The sequence below is a fragment of the Lithobates pipiens genome, unplaced genomic scaffold, assembly GCF_037356315.1.
Source record: "Lithobates pipiens isolate NorthernLeopardFrog02 unplaced genomic scaffold, aLitPip1_a1.2 Scaffold_18, whole genome shotgun sequence".
Taxonomy (NCBI): Eukaryota; Metazoa; Chordata; class Amphibia; order Anura; family Ranidae; genus Lithobates; species Lithobates pipiens.
The window spans coordinates 172,676,063-172,696,146 of NW_027507758.1; the positions used below are offsets into that span (position 1 = coordinate 172,676,063).

General features: G+C 39.0%; 1 protein-coding gene across 9 annotated transcripts in view; it reads left to right on the forward strand.

Annotated features, from left to right (window-relative positions):
• Positions 1-20,084, forward strand: part of UTRN (utrophin) — a 945,243-nt gene that overhangs the window by 446,846 nt on the left and 478,313 nt on the right. For all 9 annotated transcript variants that reach the window (XM_077486405.1, XM_077486408.1, XM_077486406.1 and 6 more), the window contains one exon: positions 10,071-10,260. In XM_077486405.1, coding sequence (XP_077342531.1) covers positions 10,071-10,260 — 190 coding nt within the window. The remainder of the gene's footprint in view (positions 1-10,070; positions 10,261-20,084) is intronic.

The window sequence follows — 20,084 nt, forward strand, 5'->3', positions numbered from 1 at the left end:
TGAACTAACAATTTTCACAGCGATTTGAAAAGCCTCAGATCCTAATCGGAATCCTCTATCAATATCCTTTCTCAAAAGTCCCAATCTAGTTAAGAATTCTGCTTTGCTCATGAATAATGTCTTATTTCTTTTAAGGCAGCCGGTGATCAATGCAATCACTCAATTCTATGAATGCTAGAGTGACACATTAATAATACATCTATGTAAAGAATAAGAGATTCTCTATATCAACGTACATGTTTTATGTGGTTTCCTTAGCTTGGTGCCATGTAGACAAATACATACAGTTGTGCTCATAAGTTTACATACCCTGGCAGAATTTATAATTTCTTGGCCATTTTATAGAAACTATGAATGATGACACACAAACTTTTCTTTCACTCATGGTTAGTGTTTGGCTAAAGCAATTATTATCAATCAATAGTGTTTACACTTTTTAAATCATAATCACAACAGAAACTACCCAAATTATCCTGATCAAAAGTTTACATACCCTGGTGATTTTGGCCTGATAACATGCACACAAGTTGTCACAAAGGCGTTTGAATGGCTATTAAAAGGTAACCATCCTCACATGGGTAACCATCCTCACATGGGTAACCATCCTCACAAGAGTAAACACAGTTGATTGATAATAATTGGCTTAATCCTTCAATGCTCTGTTCCTATCTCTCAGTTGTGCTCCTGGGTTGTCACCCTGTTACAGCGACTTCCCATGGAGACTACAAGTACCCAGTTTAAAACAGACATGTGCAGGCTCTAGCCACGGTTATTAGTATCTGAGAAATTCCATTCAGCCATCTCTGCAGTGAGTGCATGTAGGCAGAAAGTAACTGCAGAGAGTCTGCAGGAAATTACCAGAACCAAGATTCATTCATGGACAAAAAAAGTGAAAAATTATGTATTAGAAGGCAATTGTTTATGATACACAGTGCTTTAGCAAACAAAATACCATCTAATTAGGGTTACCGTTGACTTTAATTATTAAAATGGTCCAGAAAGGAGAGCCGTAAACTGTTACAGTTACAGTTGTACAATATTAGGTAAGGCCATAGAATAGATATGGGTTGATATTAGGGAACACCTTTGAAAAAGTATCACAGAACCAGGATTTTTGCAGGTCATTGACAAGGTTGTGGGTCTTCTTATCTTTTACCCGTTTCCTAGCAACAGTGCGCCCTCAATCCTTTTATATGTATCCACTTTTCTCAGATTTCTTTCAGTCAACAATGGAGATTCTTGTCTAGCGGACAGGAGAAAACATAAAAGGTGATTTCCATATGGCAGCTTTCATTGTCATGGAAATGAAAAGATTAACATTTGTTTTGCTTACAGCCCTATCTGCAATTCTTTTGATATCTATTTAGGAGCACATTTTGAGTCTGTGGCGTCTTGTTATAAAAAAATTACAGATTGAAAGGTCTGTGTTATTGTAACTGATTAATCAAGATTGTCATATGGCATAGCATCTTTAACCATTTGAGCTCTTGCACCTGTATATTTTCTGTTGACCATTTATTCAGCAATACCTTTGCCATTCTTTGAGATATATATATATATATATATATATATATATATATATATATATATATATATATATATATATATATATCATATATATGTTATGAACCTCTGGGCCATTTGTTTATATGACATGAATCACCAGGAGAAATTGACCTTTAAGCCAGCTATACACGTATAGACCACACTCTGAATGAAAGAAATCAAATGTGTTCCTCTATTCATGATAAACAACATGGATGGGCAAATCTCTCTCTACCAGCTATCTGAATAGTGCCTGCATCTTATTAGATGCAGGTCCTATTTAGCTGACACGTTTCCAACTACCCTTCAATTGACTTTTGTCAAATGAGCCAGTTGGAAAAATAGATGTTGGTGACAGGGCCTCCCGTAGAGTGAATTTTGGCCAATTCAGTAACAAATTCAATGCATGCATGGCCAAGTTTAGTTGTAAGCTGAAGAGCTGCACTGAGAGCACAAAGACTTACATACTGCTTAGCTTTCTCCTCTTCTGCAAAGACCTGGAGTTGGAGGAGAACATAGCTGTTATTAGTAGCCATGAAGCATAAGAAGCATGACAGCTTTGCTTGATCTGTAGTAATACAATTATTTCTGGAACCAGCCTGTTGCATGAGTTATAGCTAGCTCTGCTACCTATCTCTGCGCTGCTGAAATGTTATCTTCTCTTGATTCTGGCTCTGGTTTGTTTGTGCATCACTTGTACCTCCTCCTCCTACCAGCTCTTGCTCTCCTGGGTCATTTTGCAGAGCACTGATTACATATGAGAGGAGGTTTGGAGGCTGCAGTCAGCTGCCTCCCCAGACACTGACAATTAGGCCTCATGCACACTGCTGCTCTTAACCACATGCCGATCAGGCCATAGCTGAAAGACGGTTACAGCATGGTCGGCTTATTCTGGGTGGACATCTGTGGGACATCCTCCCAGATTCTTGCTTCCGTGTGCCCCCTGGGGCGCACAACCGGGAAGATCCATATCACGGATCACGGTAGATACTTCTGTCATATTCAATGTGGGCTGAGACTTCGCTGATGCTGTGCCAAATAGTGTCTTCTGCAGTGAGAGCCAGACACCTCTGTAGCCATACATTACTGCCTTCTGCTTCAGCCCTTTCAAGGACCCTCCTAATTAGGGATTTCATGTCCTGTTACTGGCTAGGCGAGCTGACAAAATACCGCTGAGCTCAATCCTAAGCCACCTTAGGGCAAATGATAGCGGCTAGTCACACAGGTGGCTTTTATAATCTCCTGTACCTGTGGAGAAATGTTTTTCCCCGCTCTCGTGACAAGCCTGCCCCCTTTTTTTTTATATCTTAATTAAATATAATATTAAAACATATAACATTATTTAAATATATATATATATATATATATATATATATATATATATATATATATATATATATATATATACCGTATTTGCCGGCGTATCAGGCGATTGGGCGTATAAGAAGACCCCCTATTTTTGAAGCAAAAACATAGGTTTTGGGCAATACTCGCGGTATAAGACTACCCCCCTTCTGAGGCAACACCATTTAAAAAAAACATTATAACCATTAAAAGACACAAAGCAAGAATGCCAACTACTCACCCGCCATGCTGTGATATGTCAAAGTAAATCAAACAATAATAACACAGAGAGAGATCTATTGAATGCCACAACTCTGGAAAGTAGAATTTTTCACTAACCAAACCTATACCACTTTTGGGTTACATTCTATGGGAATTGTCCACCAAAATGCATTTAATAACCCCCCTGTCATATGTCCCAGATTTACCTGTCCCTCTTGGGTGCCTGGGACCTCAAAGGCAAACAGCAGGATATATAGTAGTAGGATATCAGTGAATGGATTTACCCAGGGAAGTATGGTGAGCGGTGTATTCTTTGAATGAATACAACGCCTGCTTGGATTGGCAGAGGCTGTGCTGTAGCATCATCAGCCCTTGCCTCTCTCCCTCTCTCTCAAAGCCAATCCGAGCAGGCTACTCTATGTAGCCTGCTCGGATTGGCAGAGGTTGTTACTCCAATCCAAGCAGGCTCTGTATTCATTAATAGAATACATTGCTCGCCGGGATTGGCTCAGCGGCGTATACTGTTTGTAGCTGAATCCACATACAGTATTAGCAGACATTTGGGGGCTGACATCCATCGGGCAGCATTGTATACCCGGCGTATAAGACGACCCCCAATTTTTGGGCATTTTTTTTAAGTGTAAAAGGTAGTCTTATACGCCAGAAAATACAGTATATATATATATATATATATATATATATATATATATATATATATATATATATATATATATATATATATATTTTTTTTTTTTTTTTTTATAGATAAACTTTACTCCATCTGGGGCCACAATCCCATGTTGCGGGGTCCTTATTGTGCCCACTGTTCATTCTTGGGAAAAGGAAGAACAAATAATCCTTGGGGACACGGCAGAGTGAGCCCAGAGATCAACTTCAAGATTTGTTCTACCTTTGACAGTATACAAGTAATGAACTCCAACCCCCTTAAAATCATGCATTTTCCTCTAACATTGCTGACAGTCTTTTTTTTATTAAAACAGTCGTAAACTCTAACTGGACTTTGCTTAGTTTGCTGGAGTACTGTGTTTAATAAACAGATGTTACCTTTTTTATTATAGAATACTGTTTCACCAGTTTTTTTATCCTTTTGTGTATTTCAGTGCTCCTGATCTTTCTTTGTAGCCACTTCCTGTCTTAATGCACTTGCTCCAGTTGTATATCATTGCTTAGATCCAGCTTATTAATAGTGACAGCAGCGAACAATGTCTATCCAATGTGTGTTTACAAGATTCAAATTAAGACTTGAGAGAAGTTCTGACTTTATCGTTTACTGCAGAAGATGTGTTTTTTATTTTTTTTTAGTCCCCATTAACTTGATTCTTTCTTACTTGTGGTCACCAGTAGAGAAAATAAGAGGGAAGTCTTACTAACAAGAACATAGACAGTAATTATAACCTAAAAGAAAGGTTCAGCGCTGCACGCTGTGGACTTACTGTCTTGTACTATACATTATATACTGTGCACTAACATATGCTGCCCTGTACATTACATACTACATTATATACTACACTCCATATATCACATACTCTGAACCACTACACTTGGTTTGGTAAAATATATGAACTGAACTGCCACACTCCATATACTCTGCTGTACATTGCATACTCTGAACCAGCACACATCATATGTTGCACTTTATATTACATGACCTGGTCAACCACGTACTGTACATTATTCTTTCTGTACCACTGCTATGCTGTACATTACTTACTTTGGACTGCCACACTTTATATGTGTTCTGCACTGTGCTAAATGTTATATACATACCAGCAGAACACAATGATTACATGGCAATTTGACATGTTGGTTGGATCAAATCTCAGCTGGTTCAACAGGGGCCGCCCGAGATTCGATGCATCTATGGGCAGGGTGGGTGTACTGAAGTCTATCCAAAGATCGACTTCAGTACAACCAGCTTGTCAAATTGTTTGCATGTAATTACTGCTGGTGGCTATAGCCTTCAGCAGAAATCTGTGTGTTTTGCCAGTATATATAACATACAGCACAGTGCAGGAAGAACAGCATTCCAAGTCATAAAATGACTGGCTTAAGTTCAAAAATAACATTTACTTACTGGCCAGATGTCCGGGTGAAAATAAAGGGGGAAAAAAAGCCTAAAAAAAGAAAACAAATGTAGTCACCATATCTAGGAATTGGCAATATGCAATTTAAATTGGTTGTAAACTCAAATAAAGATTTCTGACAGCCCCTCTGTTCTACTAAGTCATACTACACTGTGTACATATTGTATAAAATTGTGTCTGTAAATAACTTAAAATATGTTTGTTTCTGGCTGGTCATGTCACTTCTGGCCGCTCTCCTCCCTCGATCTAAGCCCTTGTACACACGGTCGGAGATTCCGTCTGAATGTTTCCTATCGGACCGTTTTGTTGGATATTCCGACTGTGTGTGTTCTGCATCGGACCAATTTTTCCAACTTGCCGGTAACATTTTCCAACAAAATGCTCCGATCGGACATACTCCGATCATGTGTAGCCTACTCCGACGGACAAGGTGCCATGCATGCTCAGATCCAATTCCTAGACCAAAGCTATTGGCTACTAGCCTGAACGTAGTCCCGTCCTAACGAAATAACGTCATCACGTTATGTACAATCTGATTTTCCGAACAACTTAGTCCGACCGTGTGCATGCAATATCACTTCCGGACCTCTTCCGGAATTAATCCGTCAGAATTACTCCGATGGATTTGGTTGTCGCAATCTCCGACCGTGTGTACAAGGGCTTAGGGCTACAGCAGGAGAGGCCAGGATCCCCCTCTGATGTCACCCCAGAGGTCACGTGATCACTGTGGTGTCCATTCAGCTCCTCCTGCTGTAGACCTTAGATTGGGGGAGGAGAGTGGCTGGAGGTCACATGACTGCAAATTAATTAAAATAATGTATTTACAGGCACAATTTTATACAAACATGTACACAGTGTATTATGGCTTAGTACAGGGATATGCAATTAGCGGACCTCCAGCTGTTGCAGAACTACAAGTCCCATAAGGCATTGCTAGACTCTGACAGCCACAAGCATGACAACCAGAGGCAGAGGCATGATGGGACTTGTAGTTTTGCAACAGCTGGAGGTCCGCTAATTGCATATTCCTGGCTTAGTAGAACAGAGGGGATGACAGTAATCTTTCAAATGTGATTTTATTACATTTTTTCCAGGAATGAATTGCATATACATACTATAACAGTGTTTACAGAATGGGAGATCATAGTCTCCTAAAATAGTAAGCATATATTACAAAAGCAGCTTAACATATATTACATTTATGCATACAAGAACTCAAAAATGTAAGTCTCCCTATCTCAATGCTACAGTAATCTAAATCCTGCTTCTTATCACCCTTTGTGACAAAGCCCCTCTGCTTCATTCCGTATACTTTAATAAGGGCGCAAAATGGTGATTTCACTTCCTCACTACCTATCACAGTTTCGGAGGCCATGAAATGACAAGATAGCAAAACCCAAATGACCCCATTTTGGAAAGAAGACACTTCAAGCTATTTGATGAGAGGCATGTTGAGTCCATGGAATATTTTATATTTTGCCAAATGTTTCAGTAATTTTTTTTTTTTTTTTTACACAACATTGTCACTAAATGATATATTATTCAAACATGTCATGGTTATATGTGGAATTACACCCCAAAATACATTCTGCTGCTTCTCCTGAGTACGGGGATACCTCATGCGTGAGACTTTTTGGCAGTCTAACCGCGTACAGGACCATGAAAACCAATCACTGCCTTCAGGCTTTCTAAGGGCGTACATTTTTCATTTCACTCCTCAGTGCTTATCACAGTTTCGAAGGCCATGAAATGCCCAGTGAGCACAAAACCCCCCAAATGACCCCACTTGGGAAAGGAAACACCCCAAGCTATCTGCCGAGTATTTGTAGATCACACTTTTTGTCACAAAGTTTTGAAAATGTAAAAAAGAAAAAAAAAAATTCTTTGTTCATTTTCAAAAATAAATGAGATCTGCAAAATACTCACCATGCCTCACCATGTATTAATGACACCAGTGCAGCGATCAAACAAATATGTGATTGCTGTACTGGGTGACACAGTGACAGGTGGTGAAGGGGTTAACTCGGGGGGTGAATTATGTGCCCTGGTGTCAGTGTAGTGTTGGTGCAACTCACTTTTCAATGTTCTCTGCTATCGGTCTGGAACGAAAACACCGACATGAGGTGATGAGATGATATTACTCATTCTCCAGGAGAAATCACCAGGTCCAGGCCAGATTTCATTGGCCTGGGCCTGAGGATTGATCAGTTCCTGATCGAATCCGATTGGCACAGCCGGTGCGTGGGGGGAGTTGCGCGCACATCACGTATAGTAACGCAATATTGTGCAGACGGGCCAACCTGATGCAGGGAGGGTGGGGGAGAGCAGCGGGATGATGGAGGCACGTAATCTGACCATGATATCATGGATCAGCAGCCATGTTTATCGTGGTCAGCACACTAAGGGGCACAGGAACAGGCAGGATCAAGCAGGTTTTTTACAGCATAAAAAGGGACAGATTAGACAGCACAAGCAGTGTGCTGTTTAACCTGCTATAAGGGAACATGTTCTCTTTTTTATTATTATTATTATTTTTTTTTTAAGGGTTACAACCTCTTTAACACATTTTGGTTACTGAGTTTAATATTGCTTTAACCGCTTGCTGACCTTACACTGTATATACTGATCTTAAGCAGGATCAGGTACCTAGTATGTGATTCTGCACTTCTCCACTCCTGCTGTGATTAGACACAGCAGGTGCTAATGCTTTGGTACACAAGCAGAGCAGCAGTCTGCCTATGTAAACAAGACAGATTGCCATTCTGTCAGTACATAGATCCTTTGTGTCTGCTAAGGCGGGGCACCAACCCATGCCTTCTCCCAGTACAAGCAACACCCCCACAATAGTAAAGCACTGGCCAGGCACACATTTAACCCTCTGATTTTAACCCTTTCCCAGCCAGTGTCAAGTTTGTAGACTCTATAACTTTTGTGAAAACCAATCAATATACACTTATTGGGATTTTTTTTTACCAAAAATATGTAAAAAAAAAAATACATGTTGGCCTAAATTGATAGACATTTGATTTTTAAATTTTTTTTTATTTGATATGTTTTATAGCAGAGAATAAAAAATATATATTTTTTTCAAAATTGCAGGTCTCTCTTTGTTTATAGTGCAAAAAAATTATAAAATACCATCAAACCAAAGCTCTATTTATTGGGGAAAAAAATGGACATAGATGTCTTGTTTGTATGGGTACAGTGTCCCACAACCACGCAATTGTCAGTTAAAGTAAAGCAGTGGCTTATTGAAAAAAAAAGGGCCTGGTCAGGGTAAATCTTCCAGAGGTCAAGTGGTTAAAGCAACTGGGGTCAAATGTGCTGGCCTGTATAAGACATGTCATCATCCATATGCCAAAGCAGCTTGATCTCAAAGTACATTGCTGACTGCAACATACATGTCTGTAAACACAATTGTCTTATTGACAAGGGCATATGTGAGTTTGTCTTGGTGATTCTTGATATGAGTTATATGTACAACCTTTTAGCCCATGAACTTTGGTTTGTGGTAGTAATGTTTTTATAAAAAAAAAAAGCAATACAGTTTTGAGCTAATTGAATCTGACACTGGAAATGTATTGTACATCAGGCTACTGCAAGACTGAAACCTTTTCTATATTATATATTGAAGGACATCAGATAAGTGGAAATAGTGGAGGTTAAATAAAGGGCTTTCGGGCTGGAATAAAAAGCCCTTTGTGTGGGTTTGGAGATTTCACTCAATTAAGATGCCATATCTAAAGTTCTACAATTTTTGAATGAATTTTTGTGAATAGTACTTGTACACTAAATGGGATTGTAGCCGTATTAGTGCAATTGTGACAGATAAAATTGAGTACTGTCTGATACTTCTTTTATTTGCACCAACATACAATTTTTTCAGGACAAGCTTTCGGGGGATGGCCCCTTCTTCAAGGTCCAAGCAGTTGGTCCAAGGTCCAAGCAGTAGAGTACTGCTTCAGGGTCCAAGCAGTTGAGTACTGCTTCAGGGTCCAAGCAGTTGGTCCAAGGTCCAAGAAGTTGAGTACTGCTTCAGGGTCCAAGCAGTTGGTCCAAGGTCCAAGCAGTAGAGTACTGCTTCAGGGTTCAAGCAGTTGGTCCAAGGTCCAAGCAGTAGAGTACTGCTTCAGGGTCCAAGCAGTAGAGTACTGCTTCAGGGTCCAAGCAGTTGGTTCAAGGTCCAAGCAGTAGAGTACTGCTTCAGGGTCCAAGCAGTTGAGTACTGCTTCAGGGTCCAAGCAGTTGGTCCAAGGTCCAAGCAGTAGAGTACTGCTTCAGGGTTCAATCAGTTGGTCCAAGGTCCAAGCAGTAGAGTACTGCTTCAGGGTCCAAGCAGTAGAGTACTGCTTCAGGGTCCAAGCAGTTGAGTACTGCTTCAGGGTTCAAGCAGTTGGTCCAAGGTCCAAGCAGTAGAGTACTGCTTCAGGGTCCAAGCAGTTGAGTACTACTTCAGGGTCCAAGCAGTTGAGTACTACTTCAGGGTCCAAGCAGTTGAGTACTGCTTCAAGGTCCAAGCAGTTGAGTACTGCTCAGAAGGGTCCTGAAAAATTGTATGTTAGTGCAAATAAAAAAAGTATCACGGACAGTACTCAATTTTATTTCTCTACACTAAATGGGAAATTACTTCTCAACAATTCAGGTAAATACTATTTTCTGGAGTGTATAGAAACAAGTGTTTCGGGAAATTGTTACTTGTGTAGCTATACTGTGTGGTTCCTTTTATATCGATAATAACACATTAAATATGTTATAAAGATACATCTCTTAATTAATAAAAGAAGTAATAAAGAACTCAGTTTTTTGCTTCTAAAGATATAATCAAATCTGCATTGCTTGTTTTTGCTTTTTTAGGGTTGGCGACCGACAGGGCACCCTGGAAAGGGAGCTGAAGAATTTCCAGTCCTTGGTCAAAGAGCATGAGAACTTAATGAAGTGGATGCAAGAAGCAGAAACAACAGTGAATGTTCTCATGGATGCATCACAACGTGAAGGTGTTCAGCAAGATGTTAATCGTTTGCGTCAGCTCAAAGCTCAGCTTCAGGTAGGATTTTCAAGAGCTTAATTCATAGAATATGCAAATATTCACAACAGCCAGCCCTGTCACAGTTATCAACAGTTCTTAACAGTCAGAAAGTGAAAGATGGTTTGTAATTGGTTGCTATGGCGTTTTTGGCCATATTTGTAGACTCTTTATTGTGTATCTACTGAATAATGATAATTGATTTGTATGTCTTTTGCATTGGGTAAGAAATGTAAATGGATATGGATGTTTCTATATGGTTTGACCCTTCTACACAAGTGCTGGATGTGTGTGTATAGTTTGTGTCAGTCATACTTCAGTGATCTCTTTATCTTTAACTCCCATATTTTAAGCTGTAAACATCTGTGTCACGAATCGTTGTTCTGTAAATAATTTGTGCAGCTTGTAAGATGTATTTCTTGACGTTCTGATATGTATCACGATGTACAGCGAGTGGTGCCCTTTTTAGCAACAGAAATCTGCTTCCTGGCAGGTCTTGTCATTAAATGACACAGAGAATCCATATCAAACTAAATTAACATCTGGTATGTTGATATGCAGGCAGTGCAGAAAAAAAAAATACTGCATACTTACATTTATATTGTTTATACTTTCAGTCCTCCATCATTATATTTTCAAATCGTGACAGTTTGGTAATGTAGTTTGAAAAATGGAAAAACACGTGATCAAGGTTCAGCTCTGAAAAATTGGTTTCTTTCATTATTCCTCCCGTGGATTTCCTCAGGGAGATAAATCAATACATGTCAGAAAATATTACATTTGTGTTCTGCTGAAGGATGTCGCTGGACCAAAATATTGATCAATGGCTATCAATATTAATAGAAAAAATATGCTTCATTCACCTTGTCAGGATGTTGTAGGTGACAAAACATTTATTAGTACGTTTGTCCTTAGTTTTATTCAGTGAAAAAATATTATTTTTTTATTGATTTGATATATCTTTTAGAGGCAGACTTGGCTTGGGGACATGCGCCTCCCTAAGCGAGTGGCTCTGCACCTTAAAGTGTACTGGTGGGGCTACAAGTGCAAGAACCCTCTTATTATTATCTCTACATTGTTTTTGTGCTAACATCACTTAGCAGGGCCTGCCATTGTTTCAGGTTGGCATTTTTCCTCCCACAGATCTCTAACATTTATGTGCCATTTGCTCTCTGCAACTCACCACCAATTACTATTATTATTATTATTATTATTATTATACAGAATTTATATATCACCAACAGTTTATGCAGCACTTTACAATATAAAGTGGGACAGTACAATTAAAATACAGTTCTGGTGGGCATGGATTGGTGTTACCACCACTGACTTCATACGTAAAAATGTCTCCTCCTTCTTTCAAATATTGGTAACTAGTCATTTATTACAGGTATTAATATAGCACCGTCAATTTACACAGACCTTTAGATCTAAATTGTACATTTGTATCAGTTCTTGTCTCAAGGATCTTACAGTCTAAGGTTCATACAAAAACTAGGACCAATTTAGACAGGAGCCAGTTAATCTATTAGCATGTCTTTGAAATGTGGGAGGAAACGGGAGTACCTGGAGGAAACTCACGCGGGCACAGGGAGAATGCAGAATATAGAGTCTCTGAGCTTCTGAGGACATTGATATGCTAAGCTCAATATTTCTGCATAAAGCTAAGCAATCTTGAAATAGGTGTGTGTTTAAGAGGAGGGGGTTGTCAAAAAAATAAAATGTCCCAAGTGCCAGATATGTTAACTGCTTGCCGACCGCCTCACGCAGATATACTGCGGCAGAAGGGCACGTACAGGCAAACTAACGTACCTGTACGTTGCCCCTTAAGTTGGGTCGTGGGTCCCACGGACTCGATGTCCGCGGGGATACTCGCGATTGTCTCATGAAGGGGGAAGAACGGGGAGATGCTAATGTAAACAATCATCTCCCCGTTCTGCCTAGTGACAGTGTCACTGATCTCTGCTCCCTGTGATTGGGAGCAGAAATCAGTGACATGCCACATGTAGCCACAACCCCCACAGCTAGAATAACCTCCCAGGACATACTTAACCCCATACTTAACCCCTGCACTGCCCCCTAGTGGTTAACCCCTTCTTTGCCAGTGTAATTTACACAGGAATCAGTGCGTTTGTATAGCACTGATTGCTGTATAAATGACAGTGGTCCCAAAAAATGTGTCTAAAATGTCCAATGTGTCCGCCATAATGTCACAGTCACAATAAAAATGCTGATCACTGCCATTACTAGTAAAGAAAAAAAAATATTATTAAAATGCCATAAAAGTATCCCCTATTGCGCAAACTAATCAAGAAACACTTATTGCGATTTTTTTTACCAAAAATATGTAGAAGAATAGGTATCAGCCTAAACTGAGGAAAAAACATGTTTTTTATATATTTTTGGGGAATGTTTATTATAGCAAAATGTTGCTCTTTTTTTGTATATAGCACAAAAAATAAAAACCACAGGGGTGATCAAATACCACCAAAAGAAAGCTCTATTTGTGGGGAAAAAAGGACGTCAAATTTTGTTTAGGAGCCACGTCTCACGACCGCGCAATTATCAGTTAAAGCGACTAAGTGCAGAATCGCAAAAAGTGCTCTTGTCTTTGGCCAGTAAAATGATCCGGGGCTTAAGTGGTTATTCACACTAATACCTCTATTATTTCTGTTTTCAAAAAACAGCAAAGTTCTTGGAACGTAAAAACATAAAATTACCCGGAAATAACAATAATACCAGTATATAAGTATTGTTGCCCTTGAAGGTTTGGCAAATATTTTTTTTCGTTTTAATACTCAAAGGATTAGAGGTGGGAATTTTCTGTTGAAAAAAAAAAAATGTAGGTTTACAACAGTGTGGAATAAAGAATAACCACTTTGTAAAGCTAATCCAGTTTGAATTGTGATGTTAGAAAACTGAATTACATTTACTTTAATTTCACTTGGGAAATTGCAGCACAAATATGTATGGGCAAAATGCATAGCTAATAACATAGAATGAAATCAGTAAACTGTAAAACATGGCATTTTGCAGACCAAAAGCAAACAATATAATGGGAAATTAAGTTCTTGAATTATAAAAATGTCAGGAACATCGTATATTCCCCATACTAATGTTCTTTTTTTTTTTCTTGTTTTAACTGTTATGTCATTTTAGTAAAAGCAATTTGTTTGTAATTTTCCAATATCCCTAGAGCTTAATGATTAATATTCTGAATTCATTTGTAGTGTGGCAGCTACTTGTGTGGTACACAAAATCTTGACAATAAATCATGACTGTAGAAATATGTTAATTATGATCGAGTGGTGCAATATATATGGTGGGTAACCATAGTGCCTAAGATGCAGTTTCCACAACTGAAAACTGCAGTGATAGATTCCGTGTATTGTCATTTTTTTTCTTTCAGTTTACATTCTGTCTGTAAAATTGTAAAGCTATTCTTCAGGATTGCTATATTAAGAGACTGTAGAGAGCCATATCTGCGTTTAGAGTTAAAGCCTCACTGTGGGTGGTGATAAAAAAAAGATATTTCCTACCACACCAGTAAAGGAGGTATATATATATATATATATATATATATATATATATATATATATATATATATATATATATATATATTTTTTTTTTTTTTTTTTTTTTTAGGGGGTGGACTAACTTTTATCCATGGTCCCACAGCCTTCCTCCCCATCATTTCCAATTATGACCACTACCCCATTTGCCAAAGTTATCACATACAATGCAGAAATAACTTATTATGCAAACCAGGCTCAAAGTGGTTGCACTGAATGCTGAATTTTGGAAATGTGAAACAGAGCTGGCATGAAAGAATGCTTGTACACATGTAAAAATGTCTGCATAGCCAACATAGGTAGGGCTGTTGGGGACACGACACAGCCACCTATACATGTTGTATAGTGAAAAATGTAGGTGTTTAAAAAAAGGGTTCCAAAATTATGCTTTGTCTGACTTTAAATGGCACTGTATGAAGTTCACCTAGTTTTAGTTAATGCACTTACAACTAAGCTATTGTTAAAGGTGTGCTGATGGAGAGTGGACAAACCATGTCTATAATTCTCTCTTCCCCCAAGGATCAGCATGTTTTGTGTAGCGATACTGTCTGATCTTATCAGTGATGTACTAAGGTTGGACAAAGGTGGCTCACATTTTGACCATTCAGCCATTGAGAGTCAGAGAAAAAAAAAATCACTCAATTTCCCCAACCATCATTCCAAGCAGCATGGAGAAATCTCCATTTTATTCAGCAGCCATGGTTCCCATGGCTGCTGTTGCTGAGGGGACAGTACCTGCCTCTGATCGGTTACGTTCAGTTGATAATTTTCCATTTGGCTCAGGCAATTTTTTAATTGACTTTTGTCAATCTGGGTTGTGCTGTCAGGGCCTCTAACAACACTTATTTTTGGCTGATTTAGCAGAAGTTGGCTGAAATTCAAGCCATCTTTGGGGGCTTAAAACTAAACAACCAACTAGGGTAGGAAGGGGGCAGCTTGCTTAGAAAGATGGGATGTATAAATATGGCTCTGCTTATACAATTGTCTTTTCTATTGCACTACATATTATGCTGCTTACACACGATCGGAATTTTAGTCGGAAAAAGCTCTGATGGTTTTCCCAACGGAATTCCGATGGGATTTCGCTAAAGCTGTCTTGCATACACATGGTCACACCAAATTCCGACCGTCAAGAACGCGGTGGCGTACAACACGGACGACAGGACTAGAAAAAGGAAGTTCAATACCCAGTAGCCAATAGCTTCCATCTCCTAGTTTAATCTGAGCATGCGTGATTTTTTGCTTGTCAGAATTGCATACACAGGATCGGAATTTCCAATAGAAAGTTTTTCCGTCTGGAAAATTGAGAACATGTTATCAGTGTTTTGCTGGCGGAAATTCGGACAGCTAAATTCCAATGGAGCATACACATGGTCACATTTTCCGGTGAAAATCTCTCATCTGTCTTTTTCTGACCGGAATTCCGATCGTGTGTATGCGGCATAAGGCTCAGTTTCCAACTTAGACTGCATGTCTTTGTCCAAAGAAAGAGAAGCAAGGTGTGCATGGAACACCAGGGTAAATGTCTATATGAAGTCTTCCACCTCCAACTTTTCTGTGAACAGGGAAATGCTGAATGACCTAAAATCCATGCTGTTTTTTCTATTTCAAGTCCATTTATTATATATCATTGTACACTTTTGAAGAAAAAGAACAATCTATTCTCATACACAAGTAAATGTGTCCATAGACTTTTGGGAAGAAACACATTGCTCTGAAAAGAGCTCTTGCCCTCCTTATTCTCTGCATGGTTGACATGATCACATTGCATGCATTACCTTTCAAATCTTTTGGCAGGTTAACATTTCCTATATATTTGTTTTAACTGTGCAGCTGTTTTCCTGGATTTGCCCTTTAATCGTCTTCATTGCCCACAGCAGAATTAGAAAATTGGCAGCTGCTAAATGGGTTTCCCGAATGTTTATTTACATACAAGCCCGAGAACTCTGACCGTACATTGACACAGACATTTATGTAATTCTCAGATGTTCTTTGGCTTTTGGCTCCTAATGTCATGTTTAGTTACGCCGAACCACCGTGGTTTTAATTTCGAATGTACTGATGGCTTAGCTGTCCCTTGTCCAATCTTATTAACTTGAGAGCATTTTTAGTTTTCTTTTCTCTGGCAGTGCTTCATTACGTGGCTGTTTTCTGAGTAATTCACGCCTAGCACATTGCTCCTAGATACTTACATTTTCCTTTGTAAGAAGACTAAAAGCTAAAAAGTCCTTCCAAATCCTGTCCATATATCAAGTGAAATGTTCACCTTAGATATTGCCCAATGTGTAATTTCATTTTCACGGATGTGCTGCTTTCCAAATCACATAAAATCCACACTAAGTACCAAAATATATCCAATTCCATAAAAAATAAAGATTTTTTTTTTCTGTGCAGCTCGGTTATCAAGTGTATTGATTTGGGGCTCTATCTTTATATCAAAATGTATGTGTGTGTGTATATATATATATATATATATATATATATATATATATATATATATATTTATTTAGTTTGGGTGGACACATGCGACCTGGCTAACTGACCTTTGGCTTTTATTATCTCATAAGGATTCTCCTTACTGAATCCCTGTTTTTCCTCCTGCAAATGCTACAAAGCCACTACATTAACCATGATGTGATATAAATTAAAGTGGTTGGATGCCCGCAAAAAACAACAAAAAAACTGTAAGGCAAAAGCATAACGAGCTAGTATGCATTGCATTGCAGTGTTGTAGTTGGTCCAGCCGCGTATGGCTCGTTTCTATCACATGACACTGCTGTGCTTCTTAGACAGGTGGGCATCACCTTGTCACAGATCGTCGGCCAGCCAATGGCACCCTCTCATATCTGAACAAGCTGTGATGTGATATTCACAGCGCGTGATGACGCAATACAGTAGCAATGCGATTTGGACGCTGTACTCTCCTGATTGGCTTGTTCGACCAGGGGGAGTTTTAGATTACAGCGGTTTTGTTTTAATCTTAATGGGGCATGTGTCTTTTTGATTGTATGCATTAAAAAAAAATGTCACACTTAGGAGTGGTATGACCTGCTGCCTCCCTATAACAAACTCCACAAAGTGAAATGCAATAAATATATAAAAAACAAAGAAAGGGAAAGTGGCGCTGTTCTACGAAGCCAAACTACCATAAAGTGTCAATTGGGGGTGGTGGAAGTATTCCTGGGTACTTCCACCACCCCCAATTTACACTTTTTGATTGTATGGATTAATATATTGAAATAGTTGAAGTACTTTTGTACGAAACATGTCAGATACTTAGCCGGCGTAGCTCTACACACCACGCTTGTCCTTTTACCTACTTTGTGATAATGATTTGTACACATCTGATGAGATGATTGTACTGTTTTATATTTTTTTTACTTGAATACACTTTTTTTAAACATCGGATTAATCTGCATGTGGAGGCCTTCTTTTTTTCCTATTATCTACACTGTTTCCCGGATATAAGGAGCACCATTTTCACCAGGAACATCGCCACTGAAGTCCATGTCTTTGGGTCATCTTTGGCTTTATGGATGCAGGTATAGACGCACGCCAATTCTTCTGCAGGAGTTCGGGTCAGAGATCGAGTTCCTGACGATTATTCATGCCTGTTTTACCCACCGCTGCTGGCGTGTGTGTCCACATGTTAGGGTAAGAGTACCCATCCCCCTTCCCTGGTGTTGGATACACACCCCCGAGTGCTGTGTGTAAATATCACTCTGTATATTTCAGCTTCATACGTCAGCACCCTGTGGTTATGTTCAAGGGACTAAGCATGTCCGTTTGAACTTTTTCTAGGACTATCATGTGGCTATTCACGTTTTTTGAATTTTGGAAAGTTTTTTTTTTTTTTTTTTACCAGCTATTCCATGCGTTATTTATTCTGGCCAATTTATGTCTGCATATTTTGTCTGTGGTGTTACACCACTATGAAAGTATGAAAGTTTCTGTTTCATTTTCAGTTTCTGTGTATATTCATACACATATCACTCTATGTATATCACTATTTGCGGTGTTGCTTGGTATGTTTCAAAATTTTTCACTTCCATATAATATATATTGAGCACATATCCCTATACATTCATCTGGGGTTTACATATTTTTTTTAGTGCTGCATCTCTTTTATATTATTATTTTAATTGACACTTGAATATCTATTACACTTTGGAAATGAGCCTTTATTAAAAATATACTTGTACCTCACATTTTTCCTTATGTATACATGCTTGTTTAAAGTGGACCTTCCAGTAACTTGACATGTCACAATATACAGCAGTAGTAACTGCAAATACCCACCTTTTATCCTTCAAGTGGAACTTCATGGTCATAATCTAAAAAGCAAACTTTTTTATTTAATAATTCAGATTCCACCTTGCCGCCTGACTCCATTTTCATATTGGCAAGAATGATAGGTACTCCACTCATAACGTCTTTTGAAATATCTACATTGCATATCCCAGAAAGCATCAGCTTCCTGGAGGAGGAAAGACCTTTCTGTGTGTCATCAGGGGTTCACTGCAAGAACCAGGAAAAGGCAGCCTTCACCAGATGACACATTATAAGGAAGAGGGAGGCACAAAATCCAGGATGTGAAAGTAGAGCTAAAGATTACAACAAAGCAAAGCTGGATTCGCTGGATTTGCAAGTATGTCTATTGTGGATAAGACCAGCGAAAAAGATAAGAGGGGATTTTAGACATCTTTAAAAAGTAGACCTTGGGCTCTAGTGTAGTGACTGTTTGCAACAAGATCATGTCCTGATGTAATCAGAAAGAATTATTTTTCCCATTCTCCTCCAATGACAAGATTGCACATTGCAACTTTTTAGCAAGTTCCAAAGTAAAAGGCTGCGTCAGGAACTGATCTATGAATAACATTTTCTGAACATAGCCAAGAAATGCACAGGCACCAGGATTTACATGATTTTGTCATTCATAGGCCAGTAAATTAGTCCAGAAAGTGACTCTGGAAAATTCTTGAACAAGTCAGGGCTGTCTTTTTAATGAGAAAATCTGAGGAATGCATTGTGAGATAAGCATTGTGATCTTGATGGACACGATCAGCAACAATACTCAGGTAGGCCTTGGCATTTAAACAATGCTCAATTGGTACTAAGGGGTCCAAGTCAAAAATAAGGAGGAGAGCAAGAGAGTGGGACTTTACATGAAGCGTGTGGTTGCAATAGAGTAAATTGGTGAACATGTAGGAAATGTATTGATAATTATATAGTATATACATACTGTACATATAATGTCGGTATCAATTATAGACGTCGAGCATAGTAATAACAATAAACATGGTAATGACACTGGTATCTCATGATATAACCACAATAATATTCCATAGTTCACCAATAGCAAGATTGTATAAAACCAGAAATTGTGAAATGGCGCCTGCAGGACCTATGGCCTCACTAGTCCTGTAAAGGTGGGTATTACCTAATGACTTGAAGGTCTGGGTAAGTATTGGTAGAAACACAGCGTCTGGTAGCTCTGCCTGTTTCGTGCCTTTTGAGCCACTCATCAGGAGAAAACGCATGATGCTTCTAAAATAGAATTATTATATATGAATAGTCTGATATATATAAACATGAACAGGGGTAGGGTAAAAAAGGCCCCACACCGGGTGCATGGTTACTTACTGTAGTTCGTGTATTGACGGTATGGTGCCGGGCACCACGATCCATCAATGGCCGACCCAACCCGAAGCTGTTGCAGACAACTTGGTGGGGATGACCCATACAGGCATAAACCGGGGCAGGCATGGAACCACAAGGCATTCCTGTGTAGGAAGTGAAAATATGAAGTGAGTCTCGGAAGTCTCGAAGAGATATGAGTGAGGGTGAGAAAGTGGGCGGAGGACCTGTCCTAGTAAAAAGAAAATAGTGTTCAGAAATGAGGACTGACGACCTTGAAGCTAACCATAAACTATGTGGTATGGACGTGTGAATGAGGGAAGTGGTTATCCACCAGTGGCACCTGGAAGGTGATAAGGAGTGAATAAAGAAACCAAGGAGAGGGGAAAAAAACGAGAAATCCCAAGCTGCGTGGAGTCCGGTGTGTAGAGATTTTTGTACTCTGTATTCCAAAGGCTGTTTTTTTTTAAGTGACCAGCAGAGGACTAGAAGCTCCTCCTGCTTATGTTTCCCTGCAGACAGGCTGGGAAAGAGCTGGGTCCTGTGACAGCTGTATATTGATTAGGAAAAAGGTACTTTAGATTTTTTGTTTTTGTTTTTTCAATAATTACAGTGCCATCATCCATATACAGAAAT